Raw genomic sequence first — 16,439 nt, 5'->3', positions numbered from 1 at the left:
ATTGCTGTCGTGTAGCGGCGATAATGAGGACTGTTGCATGATGTGAGCTGAGGAAGAAAGAAGAGCTCCAAAGACATCCCAATCAAAAATCGTTTTTTTTTATTTCAAAAAACGAAATATCCAATCTGACTCATGGCGGTGCATGTCCATGGAGGAAAATAAAAACAGAACCGTATCAGAACATGGCAGGATATTAAAGGCCTACTGAAATGAGATTTTCTTATTTAAACGGGGATAGCAGGTCCATTGTATGTGTCATACTTGATCAATTCGCGATATTGCCATATTTTTGCTCTAAGGATTTAGTAGAGAACATCGACGATATAGTTTGCAACTTTTGGTCGCTAATAAAAAAGCCTTGCCTGTACCGGAAGTGCACGCGTCATACATATATATATATATATATATATATATATATATATATATATATATATATATATATATTGATATGCGCATGACGTCACGGGTTGTGGAGCTCCTCACATCTGAACATTGTTTACAATCATGGCCACCAGCAGCGAGAGCGATCCGGACCAAGAAAGCGACGAATTCCCCATTAATTTGAGCATGGAGGAAAGAATTGTGGATGAGGAAAGTGAGAGTGAAGGACTAGAAAAAAGAAAAAGACTACAGGGCAGTGGGGGCGATTCAGATGTTATTAGACACATTTACTAGGATAATTCTGGAAAATCCCTCATCTGCTTATTGTGTTACTAGTGTTTTAGTGAGATTATATGGTCGTACCTGTACAACCTGAAGGCCGGCCCCGCACCTTTCTTCAGCACCAGTGGACGAGTGGTGGCGATGCCCATCTCTGCCCTTCGCAAGGGACCCTCTTCGAAACACGATCTTTCGAAATGATCGCTGCATAATACACTGTACTTTATGTGTGTGGTCCAATCCAACCGTGTTCGCTTGACATCTCTGTTCCATAGTAAAGCTTGACTGTCATCTTTTGGGAATGTAAACAATGAAACACCGGCTGTGTTTGTGTTGCTAAAGCCGGGTGCAAAACACCGCTTCCCACCTACAGCTTTCTTCTTTGATGTCTCCACTGTTCATTGAACAAATTGCAAAAGATTCAGCAACACAGATGTCAAAAATACTGTGGAATTTTGCGATGAAAACAGACAACTTAATAGCTGGGAACGATGCTGGAACAAAATGTCCTCTACAATCCGTGACGTCACGTGCACGCGTCATCATACCGAGACATTTCAGCAGGATATTTCTGTGCAAAATTTAAAATTGCAATTTAGTAAACTAAACTGGCCGTATTTGCATGTGTTGCAATGTTAAGATTTCATCATTGATATATAAACTATCAGACTGCGTGGTCGGTAGTAGAGGGCTTCAGTAGGCCTTTAAATGCAAGAACATTAAAATGTGAAACATTAAAAAAGACTGAACATAAAACACCATGTGTGATGAGAAATAGTATTTTTTTTAATGTGGTGAATCCTTTCGAATTAAAGTATCTGCTTTGTAAAGTCATGTTAGCAACTAAGTAGTAAGGCAAAAGAGCTTGTGACGGATTTCCGGCGGTCAGCTCCAGGTCCCATCTAAATCAGGCATAAAAATAGTGGACTCATTTAAATACCTCGGTGTTCACCTCAACAATAAACTGGACTGGACTCAATTCAAACGTTCTGGAAAAGAAGGTTGAACCTTGCCCACTCCTGTTGAGGAGAGTGAGGTCTTCCGGGGTGTGAGGGTCACTACTGCACACTTTTCAGGACACTGGGGTGGCCTCTGCGGTGTTCTATGACATGGCAGCACGCTCAGAGACAGGAACAGACCTAAACTGCCCACTAAACAGCATTGAGGAGGTGGCCGACAGAACATGACTTTGCAATGCACTTATGTGATTACTGTGATTTTAGGATCGTGTTGTTGTATTATTTATATCTATACATAGTGCAATCGTTAGTGTGCAATATGTATTATTTATTACAAATTCTTTCATTACATTTTACTTCCATACATAACAACCTACACTGCAACCATATAATTTCTCCATTGGGGGACCAATAAAAGTATATCCATTCTATATATCCATACATTCATCCATTTTCTACCGCTTGTCCCTTTCGGGGTCGCGGGTGGTGCTGGAGCCTATCTCAGCTGCATTCAGGCGAAAGGCGGGGTGCACCCTGGACAACTCGCCACCTCATCACGGGGCCAACACAGATATACAGACAACATTCACACTCACATTCACCTACTTGGGACCATTTAGTGTTGCCAATCAACCTATCCCCAGGTGCATGTCTTTGGAGGTGGGAGGAAGCCGGAGTAGAACCCACTCAGTCACGGGGAAAACATGCAAACTCCACACAGAAAGATCCCGAGCCCGCTATTGAACTCAGGACCATCGTATTGTGAGGCACATGCACTAACCCCTGTACCACCGTGCTGCCCCCATCTATACTTCTTGACTTATTTAATTAGTTCAATTCAGCTTATCCATTCAAATGACACTCTTATTTTCACTACACATTCACAGTCAACTATTCCAAAAATGTATTTCTTAATCATTTTGAGGATTATTGCTTCCAGCTGACAAACAACCCAAATTCAGTATCTCTTCAACTTTGAAAAAAAAATCAAAAAATTAATGGTTCGCAAATGAACTGCAAAAATGTGTAATTGCTACTAATCTACATTTACTTTTGAAATCAAATAACTTTTGCACAATATTCTAATTGATGCACCGATACTCGCTGTGTGTCCGCATGTGAGCTTTCAGTGTCTTCTTATAAGAATAGCTATTGCCACAAACCGAGCATTTAAAGCCTTTTTCCCCTGTGTGTGTTCTTTTGTGCGCGATCAAAGAGACTTTTTCCGCAAAACTGTCACTGCAAATGACGCAAACAAAGGGTTTTTCTCCTGTGTGTATTCTCATGTGTGCAAGCATGTTTGTCTTTTTGGAGAAGCCCTTACCACAAAGTGAACAACTAAAAGGCTTTTCTCCGGTGTGTGTTCTCATGTGCGACAGCATATTTGTCTTTTTAGAGAACAGCTGGCCGCAAATGGAGCAACTGAAAGGTTTTTCGCCCACGTGCATTTTCATGTGTTGTGTGACATTGCTTTTTCGAGCAAAGCTGTCACCGCAAACTGAGCAAATGTACGGTTTGTCTCCGGTGTGCGTCGTCATATGTGACACCATACTGGAATGGTGATAGAATCTTTTACCGCAAATAGAGCAACTAAATGGCTTTTCTCCAGTGTGCATTTTCATGTGTGTGAGCATGTGGGGCTTTTGATTGAATGTTTTGCCACAGACGGAGCAACTGAAAGGCTTTTCTCCTGTGTGTGTTCTCAGGTGGGACACCATAGTGGAACTGTGAGCGAATCTTTTATTGCAAACTGAGCATTCAAAGGGCTTTTCACCCGTGTGCGTTCTTTTGTGTGATTCCACGTGTGCCTTTTGAGTAAATCCTTTACCGCAAACTGAACAGCTAAAAGGTTTTTCCGCCAAGTGTGTTTTCATGTGTGTTGTGATACTTGACCTTTGCGAGAATCCTTTGCCACATATTGAGCAACGATAAGGGTTTTCTTCTGTGTGTGTCCTCATGTGTCCAGTCAAATCCCTCTTCGCCGTGAAGCTTTTAGCACAAACTGAGCAGGTAAAGCGTTTTTTACCCGTCTTCTTTTTAGAGCCTTTAGTGTGTTTGTTGTCACTGCTCAAAGCTTTATGTGCGTCGTCCCTGTCCTCATCCTCAGGAGAGTGTGACGTTGTATCGTCACTATCTGATAGTGGAGCAAATAGGTTGTCTGCTACTGATTTGTCTTCATAGTTTTCAGTCTTCACACAGACAACAGTCAGCGGCAACTCTCGGAGATCAGCCTCCTCCGGTCCAAGAAGACACTCTTCCTCCGATTCTTGGGTGATCCACATTTCTTCCTCCTCCTCTTTAAAGTCAGGGGGCTGAGGATCTTCCTGCTTCAAAGTGGGCTCAGAGGGACGTTCTTGACGACCAATCAGCTGCTGGACATCTGCAGGTAACGACAAACACATTTTAGCACGACATGTCAAATATCCTATTGAATATGATTTTTTTACAAGTGTACAGTCGTGGTAGTGTCCTTCACATGGTATGAGCGTGATTTATTGATTACTACACGTTGTGGCGGCGCTACAAATAGATGTAGTGGTGCCTATCAGTATGCATTGTAAGTCCGCCTCGGTTGATACACACTGCTCTGCCAAAGAATAAAAAGACGTGGCAAGGGTGGACTAGAGTTGCCAATTTAGTGGCGGTTTGGGACAGAGACGTACCGAATTTCCCTGCGGTACAAATGAAAAGTGAAAGACAATAATAGTTCATTTTAACCACCATTAATCAATGACTATTTTTCCATCCATCCATCCATCTTCTTTCGCTTATCCGAGGTCGGGTCGCGGGGGCAGCAGCCTAAGCAGGGAAGCCCAGCCACTTCGTCCAGCTCTTCCAAGGGGATCCCGAGGCTTTCCCAGGCCAGCCGGGAGACATAGTCTTCCCAACGTGTCCTGGGTCTTCCCCGTCACCTCCTGACCAGATGCCCGAACCACCTCACCTGGCTCCACTCGATGTGGAGGAGCAGCAGCTTTACTTTGAGCTCCTCCCGGATGGCAGAGTTTCTCACCCCATCTCTAAGGGAGAGACCCGCCACCCGGCGGAGGAAACTCATTACGGCCGCTTGTACCCGTGATGTTGTCCTTTCGGTCATGACCCAAAGCTCAAGACCATAGGTGAGGATGGGAACGTAGATCGACCGGTAAATTGAGAGCTTTGCCTCCCGGCGCAGCTCTTTCTTCAACACAACGGATTGATACAGCGTCCACATTACTAAAGACGCCGCACCGATCCGCCTGTCGATCTCGCGATCCACTCTTCCCTTACTCGTGAACAAGACTCCGAGGTACTGTACTTGAACTCCTCCACTTGGGGCAGGGTCTCCTCCCCAACCCGGAGATGGCACTCCACCCTTTTCCGGGTGAGAACCATGGACTTGGACTTGGAGGTGCCATAAGACTATTTTTATATATAAAAATATTTATAATTTCTAATGCCTCAAGGGCTTTGGAAACCACAATCACTTCCCCTGATCTGAACCCAGATCCGGGCTAGTCAAAACTTCAAAGGCCAGAACATGGAAAAATAAGAACCCTTGGGAAGGGGCCGCAGTTGAAGGGACCGAGATCCAGGGTGACCGGCTGCTAGGGTTGTACGGTATAGTATAGTAGTGTAGTACCGCGATACTAATGAATCATATACGGTACTATACCGCCCTGAAAAAGTACCGGTTCCCAACCCGTCGTCACCTCGGCAGTGCACAATCACGGAGACCTTACAAGCAGACGCAGTGTGTCGACAGAAAAGGGAGAACGGACAAATTTTGGCTTACTAACTGTTCATCATGTCCGATCATTCACCATTAAGACAATCATCGGTACTCTGAACACACTACACACTAATGAATGAAGTGCATACCTAGTCAACAGCCATGATCAAGGGTGATGGGACAAATGCAGAGAATAATTTCGCCACACCTGGTGTGTGTGTGAAAGTCATTGGTACAAAAAAAATGCATGTCACGCTTAGAGTGGCTGTATGAACAACACCAACACTGCCATAAACATATGCCATATAGTGAAACCACATTCAACAATGACAAACACATTTTGGGGGAATATATGCACCGCAACACACAACATAAACACCACAGAACAAATTCCCGGAATTCCCTGCAGCACCAACTCTTCCAACCCCCCTACAATATAAACACACGCCATTGTTGGATCTACACCTCACATTGGTAATGATACCAAGTACAGGAGTGTATCTAGTCGACACTACTATGATTACGGCGTGGACCGGTTGACAGAGTGGCTGTGCCAGCAACCTGAGGGTTCCTGGTTCGATCCCCACCTTCTAACAACCTCATCACGTCTGTTGTGTCCTTGGGCAAGACACTTCACCCTTGCTCCTGATGGGTCCTGGTTAGGGCCTTGCATGGCAGCTCCCGCCATCAGTGTGTAAATGTGTGTGTGAATGGGTGAATGTGGAAATAGTGTCAAAGCGCTTTGAGTACCTGAAGATAGAAAAGCGCCATACAAGTACAAACCATTTACAAACCCTGTTTCCATATGAGTTGGGAAATTATGTTAGATGTAAATATAAACAGAATACAATGATTTGCAAATCCTTTTCAACCCATATTCAGTTGAATATGCTACAAAGACAACATATTTTATGTTCAAACTGATAAACATTTTTTTTTGTGCAAATTATCATTAACTTTAGAATTTGATGCCAGCAACATGTGACAAAGAAGTTGGGAAAGGTGGCAATAAATATTGATAAAGTTGAGGAATGCTCATCAAACACTTATTTAGAACATCCCACAGGTGCGCAGGCTAATTGGGAACAGGTGGGTGCCATGATTTGGTGTAAAAGCAGCTTCCATGAAATGCTAAGTAATTTACAAACAAGGATGGGGTGAGGGTCACCACTTTGCAAGCAAATTGTTGAACAGTTTTAGAACATTTCTCAATGAGCTATTGCAAGGAATTTAGGGATTTTACCATCTACGGTCCGTAAAATCCTCAAAAGGTTAAGAGAATCTGGAGAAATCACTGCACGTAAGTGATGATATTATGGACCTTTGATCCCTCAGGCGGTACTGCATCTAAAACCGACAGTGTGTAAAGGATATCACCACATGGGCTCAGGAACACTTCATAAAACCACTGTCAGTAACTACAGTTGGTCGCTGCATCTGTAAGTGCAAGTTAAATCTCTACTATTCAAAGCGAAAGCCATTTATCAACAACACACAGGAACGCCGCCGGCTTCTCTGGGCCTGAGCTCATTTAAGATGGACTGATGCAAAGTGGAAAAGTGTTCTGTGGTCTGACGAGTCCACATTTCAAATTATATTTGGAAACTGTGGACGAGGTGTCCTCCGGAACAAAGACGAAAATAACCATCCGGATAGTTATAGGCGCAATGTTCAAAAGCCAGCATCTTTGATGGTATGGGGGTGTATTAGTGCCCAAGGCATGGATAACTTACACATCTGTGAAGGCACCATTAATGCTGAAAGGTCCATACAGGTTTTGGAGCAACATATGTTGTCATCCAAGCAACGTTATCATGGACACCCCTGCTTATTTCAGCAAAACAATGCCAAGCCACGTGTTACAACAGCGTGGCTTCGTAATTAAAAGAGTGCGGATACTTTCCTGGCCCGCCTGCAGTCCAGACATGTCTCCCATCGAAAATGTGTAGTGCATTATGATGCGTAAAATACGACAACAAGACCCGGGACTATTGAACAACTTAAGCTGTAGATCAAGCAAGAATTGTAAAGAATTCCACTTTCAAAGCTTCAACAATTAGTTTCCTCAGTTCCCAAACGTTTATTGAGTGTTGTTAAAAGAAAAGGTGATGTAACACAGTGGTGAACATGCCCTTTCCCAACTACTTTGGCACATGTTGCAGCCATGAAATTCTAAGTTAATTATTATTTGCAAAATAAATAAAAAAATATGAGTTTGAACATCAAATATCTTGTCTTTGTAGTGCATTCAATTGAATAAGGGTTGAAAAAGATTTGCAAATCATTGTATTCCGTTGATATTTACATCTAACACAGCTTCCCAACTCATATAGAAACAGGGTTTGTAGAATATCAAGTGTTGCAAAGCTGTGTCATCAACATTCACAAGTATAAAATTACTTTTTTAAAGTAACCATTTCTTATTTCAAGCATGTAAAAAAAAATCATGACTTTGACACATTTGTGTCTCATAATTAAAACGGCCAAATGGACTTAGCTGTTTTATTCTCAATGAAACAATAGAAAACACGTACTCATATAGTAGTACAGTTGTTATTAGTGAGAATATAATTATTTTAAGGTATTTTTGGGTTCATTGAGGTTAGCCAATTTTACTTGTTTTGGAAAGTCTTGTCAAGACAAATGTTTTTGTTCTATTGGCAGATCATTTTGCTTAGTTCAAATAAAGTACCCCTCATTTTTGTATTTTTTACTTTGTTTTTGAAAACCGACTTTTTGCAGTGTACATTGCATTTCTGTGGTTAACAGTGTTCATGTCCTGTCTTCTCAGTGATTACTCATGCTTCACTAGACAAATATATATTATTTGGATAAGATGATATTTTTGGGAAATAGACCATGATCAGGTAGATTATTATTTTAACATTTAATACAATGTGTTATGCACAGAAAAACGTAATGTTTGATTTAATTATAAAGTAAACAATAAAGAGAATAGAATTATATATAAATAATGCTTGTAAAATAGTACAACATACGTGTTACCCAATCCGATTGTTACACATCAATACTTTACATCAGGGGTTTCCAAAGTGCGGCCCCGGGGCCATTTGCGGCCCGCAGCTAATCGTTTACCGGCCCGCCACACATTCTGCAAAAATTGCAAAATTGATAGTATTGCAAAAATTTAATAAAAAAAAAAACATTAAAAAAAGTGGAATGAGGTGAAATCTAATGAGAAAAAGTGGCAAATTTGACACAAAGCTACCATGCAGGCAGTTTTTTTCCCCTTTTGTCTTTATTTTCTTATTTTCCATTGCTAAAAAAAAGGACAAAAAAATATATACGTTATATTGAATTATTACCTAAAAATAATCACTTTAAAATGTTTTATGTGGAAAAAATATTACATATGTTGTGTGGTTGCCATATAAAATCATCAAAGTTTTGACAAAAGAGCATAAAACAATCAAAATAATTGTTCAAACTTAAACTCGACAGTTATATCGGAAGTTGATCTTGCAATTTAAGTGTATAAAACTAATAAGAATGTATCACTTTATGAGTGGGGAACCTTTCAGATCTCAAATATATTTAGTAGGATTTTATTTAACTTTTCACTGTGATTACTCAACAATATTAAATAATTAAAATCAATAGTGTTGTAGATTCCTAAAGTAGCCTTAAGCTTGACGCTCCTCTACTATCACATTCACTCCGCTTGCTGCGGCAACAACAAAACAAAACTCCAGACGTTCTTCTTCGTTTGTATGGTTTACTTGTGATCTTAATAATTCAAAACATAAAACAGTCACGATGTGGGAACAAATGAATGACAAAATTAAGAGAGTTTGTTGCAGTACGAGTTAGAAAAAGTATGAATGAGAATAAGTATGAGTGAGGTCAAAAAACTGTGTGGCTCGATTCCACCGCACCTGACAGCAATTACCCATAACACCTTGCGTCCAAAAAACCCCTTACCACACAGATCCTTCCGCCATATATGCACTTAAAACAGTTACGTCATCAAATCATTTTGACAAATGTAATAATTACAACTAAAGTGAGCTTTATATAATTACTCTAAGCATTCAATACATACATTTTCTTATCATGCAAATAAAGTAAATAGTCCCCTTTTGGCTGAATAAACATAAAGCACCTTCCATCAAATGTAAATGAACTTAAACAGTATTTAGGCTCCTACAAGTGTCCTGCATCATTTATAAAGGAATTCTCCTGAAGGAATAAATAAAGTACTATCCATCTATTTATCTTAATACTGCATATTTCAGTTTTACTATGAAAAACAAAGTTGTCTTTGACAGAAAAGGCATAAAACCTTATTTGTTTTACTTTATATCAACCTCAAGTTGATTTAGAGATTTACTGTAAGCATTAAATATAAAAAAATAATAATAATTTGACTTATTTTTTACATTTTAGTGAGTGAGGCCCTCTATGCTCCCCAGGAGTTCTAAGGATAAAAAAAAATCCATATATTTTGTTATTAAATGAAATATATCAAAATGGCCTCGGCATGCTTAAATTGTTCCGTGTGCAGCCCTCTGTGGAAAAAGTTTGGACACCCCTGCTTTACATTAATTGGCCGCCATTGTGAATTATAAATTAATAGCAGACATACTGTAAGTTTTAGAAACATAATTCGTACATTGTCGTCTGTTTGGTTACGTATGTTTGGGACATAAAGTGCGTCAACGGAGTTATAAGATTAGTGAAGATGTAAACATACTATGTAGCAGAGTTTGAGTCGTGTCAACAGCCTCCAGTTCTTGTCGCTCCTTCTCCCCTCCTGTTCCAGAAAGTTCCCCCGCGTACGACGCGATCGTTCTTTCAAACAGCCCGAATATTTGATCAGCTGCCGCCATAAGTCACTCAGCCGACAAATATTTCAAAATGTTATTAACTCAACCCCAACTTGTCGCCTTGGCCTTGTGGCTTGTTGTTTTATTTTCTGGCAACGCTCACTTCCGCATTTTTCTTCTTCGATGATGGTTTCGCGGCAGCATCCGTAACGCGACACACTGCTGCCATCTTACGGCGACATGGAAGACTGCTCAAGATGAGCGCAAGGAAAGAAAGGAAACACAATGGGACACAATTCCAGAAATTAAATGAAAAATGTATTTTTTAAATATTTGATAAATTGATGGCTGATTGATTAGAATGAAATGCATACATTACTCAATTATGTTTAATAATGTAAACATTTAACTAATTATTTCCATACCTAATGATAATTTGATCACAGTTTGATTTGATTATTCAATGATTTGATAAGTTATCTCACAATTTGATAAATTATTTCAGGATCAATCGATCCATGGTTCAATGATGTATCTATTATTTCATGAACCTGTCAAAATCGAAAAAAAACCTCAGATGTCAAAGTCACTGTGCGGGTCCTTACACCCATAGACATCTTTATAAGTACACACAGCATTGGCTGCTGTGACGCGAGAAATTGGGCCGCCATCTTGAAGTGGTGATGAGGAGCCAGTGAGCAGCCTATATTGACAGTCATACTTGCCAACCTTGAGACCTCCAATTTCGGGAGGTGGGGGGTGGGGCGTGGTCGGGGTGGGGAGGAGGCATGGTTTGGGGGCGTGGTTGTGGCGGGGGGCTTGGTTAAGAGGAGAGTATATTTACAGCCAATAATTTTATATTGGCTGTAATTAATACATATATATATATATATATATATATATATATATATATATATATATACTATATGTATATATATATATATATTTATAATTAATATACATATGTATAAAATACTTAACTTTCAGTGAATTCTAGCTATATATAGTTATTTTATTATATATATAAATAAAAGAAATAGTTGAATTTCAGACGCACCTATCAAATACACAGTAATAAAAACACAGGCGTGGTTTGGGGGCGTGGCTGTGGCGGGGGTGTGGTTAAGAGGAGAGTATATTTACAGCCAATATTTTTATATTGGCTGTAATTAATACATATATATATTATATATATATATGTATATATATATAATATACTATATGTATATATATATATATATATATATATATATATATATATATATATATATATATATATAATTAATATACATATGTATGAAATACTTAACTTTCAGTGAATTTTAGCTATATATAGTTATCCTATTATATATATATAAATAAAAGAAATAGTTGAATTTCAGACGCACCTATCAAATACACAGTAATAAAAACACAGGCGTGGTTTGGGGGCGTGGCTGTGGCGGGGGTGTGGTTAAGAGGAGAGTATATTTATAGACAATATTTTTATATTGGCTGTAATTAATGTATTTATATATATATATTAATATACATATGTATGAAATACTTAACTTTCAGTGAATTCTAGCTATATATATTTATTTTATTATATATATAAATAAAATAAATTGTTGAATTTCAGACGGCACCTATCATATACGCAGTAATAAAAACACGGTTGTTCTACTAACTGTACTGTGCTTGCTGGGTACTAAAATAAAAACAAAACTTACCTTTCACTATTTGAGTAACGTCACTTTCGAGTTTCCAGAAGATGGCGCCAGTATGTGCTTTACCCTGCCGTCTCTGCTGTCAGTTCTGTTCGTTCGTCTCCTCTCCCCCGCCACCTGCGGGCTGTGTGTCGGGCCTGACCTGGATTAGCTGCGCCCTTGGGCGCCTGGCCCCCGCCAGGTTCGGTCTTGTGAACGCAAGATCTTTGTGTGTCATACTTGATCATTTCGCAATATTGCCATATTTTTGCTGAAAAAGCCTCACCTTTACCGGAAGTCGCAGACAATGACGTCCCAAGTGTGGGGGCTCCTCACATATTGAAATTGTTTTTAATGGGAGCCTCCAACAAAAACAGTTATTCGGACCGAGAAAACGACAATTTCCCCACTAAATTGAGCGAGGATGAAAGATTTGTGTTTGAGGATATTGATAGCAACGGACTAGAAAAAAAAAAAAAATGCGATAGCACTGGGATGTATTCCGATGTTTTTAAACACATTTACTAGGATAATTTTGGAAAATCCTTTATCTTTCTATTGTGTTGCTAGTGTTTTAGTGAGTTTAATATTACCTGATAGTCGGAGAGGTTTGTCCACGGGTGTCTTGACACCAATGTTTCATGGGTGTCGACGGCAGCTGAAACAATCACTGTAAAAAATATCATTTAAGGGAAGAATGTAATATAAAATATCAAAACAAGGTGTCAAGACAGAACAAACTCTCTGCTGCTGCAGCAACAAAGATAGTCTATAGATGTATAGATATCTAATGTATTCATACATTGTGTAGGATATACGCATATACATATATACGGGCTTCACGGTGGCAGAGGGGTTAGTGCGTCTGCCTCACAGTACGAAGGTCCTGCAGTCCTGGGTTCAAATCCAGGCTCAGGATCTTTCTGTGTGGAGTTTGCATGTTCTCCCCGTGAATGCGTGGATTCCCTCCGGGTACTCTGGCTTCCTCCCACTTCCAAAGACATACACCTGGGGATAGGTTGATTGGCAACACTAAATTGGCCCTAGTGTGTGAATGTGAGGGTGAATGTTGTCTGTCTATCTGTGTTGGCCCTGCGATGAGGTGGCGACTTGTCCAGGGTGTACCCCGCCTTCCGCCCGATTGTAGCTGAGATAGGCGCCAGCGACCCCGAAAGGGAATAAGCAGTAGAAAATGGATGGATGGATGGATGGATGGATATATATATATAGTTTCTTCAACTTTAAAATAGCTGACCGTTTTTTCCCCCTGTATTCCCAGTTTTGATCTCAGACGTGGAACCCGACTTAAACAAGTTGAAAATCTTATTCGGGTGTTGCCATTTAGTGGTTGATTGTACGGAATATGTACTGTACTGTGCAATCTACTAATAAACATCTCAATCAATCAATCGTCATTTATAGCATATAACAATATTGTATTACTGTTAAGCAAACTATGAATAATAAAAAACATGTGTCCTTTATCATACCTCCACAGATGACAAAAAATGCATGAAAAAGAGTGGTATAGTGGTAAAATGAATAAAAGGCACTGACAGTTCATTGCTCCTGCCAAATGAATTGCACTGAGTGGAGCGGATCACCACTCCAAGATGGCGGCCCCGCGTCTCGTCAGCGCCAGTAGGCAGTAGCGCTCCATGCTGCGTACCCTTATAAGATGTTTATAATTTCGCCGGATCTGCAGTTCCGCTTGACCAAAGAAGTGGAGGCGTGGATTCTGTTAGCCCCGCCCAATGACTTTGATGGGTGAATTTGACAGATGCATACATTCATCACGCACTGCCACACAATTAAATGGATAATAATAATGATAAATAATTTATTAGATATTGAGATAATTATTCAAATAATTAAATTGTACAATATTTTAATGACACATAACTATTTAATAAAACATATTAATGACACATTTACGTAATTATTTAATACAAAATATTATCCAACCCTTGCGACCCCGAACAGGACATGCGGTAGAAATGGATGGATGGATGGATTAATGACACATTTAAGTAATTATTTATACATGTATGTATCTATTAAATGTTGTCTCATTTACCCTCCAAAGTCATCACGTTAATGAAATAAAATAACTAAACATGAAATAAGTATTCAAATCATGAAGTAAATAAATGTACTTGGACAATATATACACTGATATATAATAACACATTTATGTATTCACTTCCAAATATAACAATGACACATTTAAGTAATTGTTTAAATATTTATTTAATTTTGTCCCATTTGAACTTCCATTTAAGAGGTTGCATACATTCTTTGTTGCAAAGAGTGTACACAAAAAATGCCTGTACATGTGGAGTAGAGACAGACAAATAGTATAAAAATGACATCAAATACAATATAGTCACAACATATTAAAAACAATAAATAAAAAATGAAGAGGACAGAAGGCATAACATAAACAGCATGTGTAGTTTGTATGTATGTTTTTTTTCATTCATAAAATCTTCCCAAATAAGTCATTCTACTTCATTTAAAAAAAAACAACAATTTTAAAATGGCTCCTGATTGTATCGGCACACATGCCTGGAACCTATGAGGGAATCTGATGTCAACACTTCTCGTGTGGGGCAATACTCTTGTGATTTAACATTTTTCTTAGCACAAAATGAATAAGTCAAAGTTTATTTTCAGTGGTGTGTCTGCATGTGTGCTGTCAGACTCCTCTTATAAAAATAACTTTTGCCACAAACTGTACAACTCAACGTTCTTTCTCCTGTGTGTGTCCGCACATGCGCTGTCAGATCTCTCCTATAGGAATAACTTTTACCACAAACTGAGCAATTAAATGGTTTTTCACCCGTGTGTACTCTTTTGTGGGCAATCAATGTCACCTTATCAACAAAACGCTCGTCGCAAAGTGAGCAAAGAAAAGGTTTTTCTCCCGTGTGTATTCTCATGTGAGCGACCATGTTGGACTTTTGAGTGAATTTTTTCCCACAAACTGAACAACTAAAAGGTCGTTCTCCGGTGTGCGTTCTCATGTGTTGAGTGACGTTGCGCTTTCGAGAAAAACTGTCGCCGCAAACGGAGCAAATAAAAGGTTTTTCTCCCGTGTGTGTCCTCATGTGCGACACCACACCCGAACGGCGAGAGAATCTTTTACCGCAAACGGAGCATTTGAAGGGTTTTTCTCCTGTGTGTGTTCTTTTGTGCGATATCATTACTGCCTTTTGAGTGAATCCTTTGCCACAAACTGAACAATTAAAAGGTTTTACTGCCAAGTGGGTTTTTCTATGTGTTGTAAGGACTGACTTCCGAGAGAATCTTTTACGACATATTGAGCAACTAAAAAGTTTTTCTTCCGGATGGGTTCTCATGTGTTGAGACAAATCATTCTTATAAGAAAACAATTCGCCACAAACTGGGCAGGTGAAGCAGGTCCTCTTTTTAGCACTTTTGGAGTTTTTGATGTCCGTGTGAGTCCTCATATCACCTTCATAGCCTGTATCGCTGCTCAATGGTTCTTCGGCGTTGTCCTGTTCTTCATCTTCGGAAGAGTTTGACGTTGTGTCTTCACTGTCTGAGAGTAGTGCGAAGAGGTTGTCCGCTTGTGCTTCGTCTTCATGGTCTTCAGCCTTCACAGAGACAACAGTCGGTGGTCCTAAAATACTTTCTTCATTCTGAGTGATCCAGAGTTCATCCTCTTCCGCTTTAGAGTGAGGGGGCTGTGGATCCTCACGCTTAAAAATGGCACTTCCACCTAGCGGCTGAAGGGAACATACTTCTTGATGACCAATCAGCTTGTGGACATCTGCAGGACACAAACACACTTTAATTAACACATGTCAAATAAGATGACATAGTTGATCCAAACATGGAGATGTACGGTTAGTAAAGTCGTAAATGTTGTGATAAGCTGCTGCTTAGAGCCCCTCGCCCCTTCTTTTCTCCTCACTTGGACTGTGATGAAGCTGAAAGGACTCAGGTGGTTTGTCTCCATCATCTTCAGTCTTCACAGAGCCAACATTTAGTTGCAACTTGGTGAGATCGGTTTCCTCCGGCCCTAGAGGACACTCCCCCTCCCGGGTGATCCATAGTTCCTCCTCTTCCGCTTTAATGTGCAGGGTCTGTGGATGCTGTTGCGTCACAGTGGATCGCCCCCCCTCCGACAGAGGAGCACGTTCCTCTTGACGACCAATCAGCTGCTGGAAGTCTGCAGGATGCAAAGTCACTTTAGTTCAGACATGTCTATTATTACATTACCTCATAAAAATGAGTACAACCTTTAACATATGGTCAATATGGACGAAAAAGTATATGTCGCTTTTAATTTACATAAACTCAATATTTTATATATATCTCGATATATTTTCCGGTGAAAGTATACATACAAAGACATTCATTTTTGAGCGAGAATCAGTGAAATTGAAGGGAATGACAACTGTAATGTAAACAGACAGTGGCACTTTTATTAGGAATGGAAAGCCAAAACTATACAGACGTGAAGAATGCTCAGCAGAGGCTTAACTTCCCGACACCCCCCAGAGTCTACCGTAGTCCTTCTATAATTGTTTCATCTAGGTATATTAGTAAGTGTCCTGGTGTACCTCAGTAGAAGCATTTAAGTCCCATCTTAAAACACATTTGTATA

At 39.7% G+C, this 16,439-nt stretch overlaps 2 protein-coding genes across 2 annotated transcripts in view; both read right to left on the bottom strand.

The window, feature by feature from the left end:
• Positions 1–82: 82 nt before the first annotated feature.
• LOC133554745 (gastrula zinc finger protein XlCGF57.1-like) lies at positions 83–10,304 on the bottom strand. Its single transcript, XM_061903848.1, has 2 exons — positions 10,043–10,304; positions 83–3,999 (listed from the first exon to the last, which is right to left on the bottom strand). The coding sequence occupies exons 1-2, from the start codon at positions 10,176–10,178 to the stop codon at positions 2,702–2,704; spliced, it is 1,434 nt and encodes a 477-aa protein (XP_061759832.1). The 5' UTR covers positions 10,179–10,304; the 3' UTR covers positions 83–2,701.
• Positions 10,305–14,034: 3,730 nt separating this feature from the next.
• The window catches only part of LOC133554725 (zinc finger protein OZF-like), a 9,959-nt gene continuing 7,554 nt past the window's right edge, over positions 14,035–16,439 (bottom strand). The window contains exons 3-4 of the mRNA XM_061903810.1: positions 15,744–16,001; positions 14,035–15,599 (exon numbers count right to left, since the gene is read on the bottom strand). Of these exons, the coding sequence (XP_061759794.1) occupies positions 14,476–15,599; positions 15,744–16,001 (1,382 nt within the window). The 3' untranslated portion in view covers positions 14,035–14,475. The remainder of the gene's footprint in view (positions 15,600–15,743; positions 16,002–16,439) is intronic.

The sequence above is a fragment of the Nerophis ophidion genome, linkage group LG01 (genome assembly GCF_033978795.1).
Source record: "Nerophis ophidion isolate RoL-2023_Sa linkage group LG01, RoL_Noph_v1.0, whole genome shotgun sequence".
In the NCBI taxonomy this organism is placed as follows: Eukaryota; Metazoa; Chordata; class Actinopteri; order Syngnathiformes; family Syngnathidae; genus Nerophis; species Nerophis ophidion.
This window is presented reverse-complemented; position numbering and strand designations above follow the sequence as displayed.

What these genes read in the sequence shown, in the direction of transcription:
- LOC133554745 (XM_061903848.1), bottom strand. Translation starts at nt 10,178, where the DNA reads ATGGCGGCAGCTGATCAAATATTCGGGCTGTTTGAAAGAACGATCGCG. An exon ending in GACTCAAACTCTGCTACATA is followed by an intron (nt 4,000 to 10,042) that starts GTATGTTTACAT and finishes CGTTACCTGCAG; the next exon opens with ATGTCCAGCAGCTGATTGGT.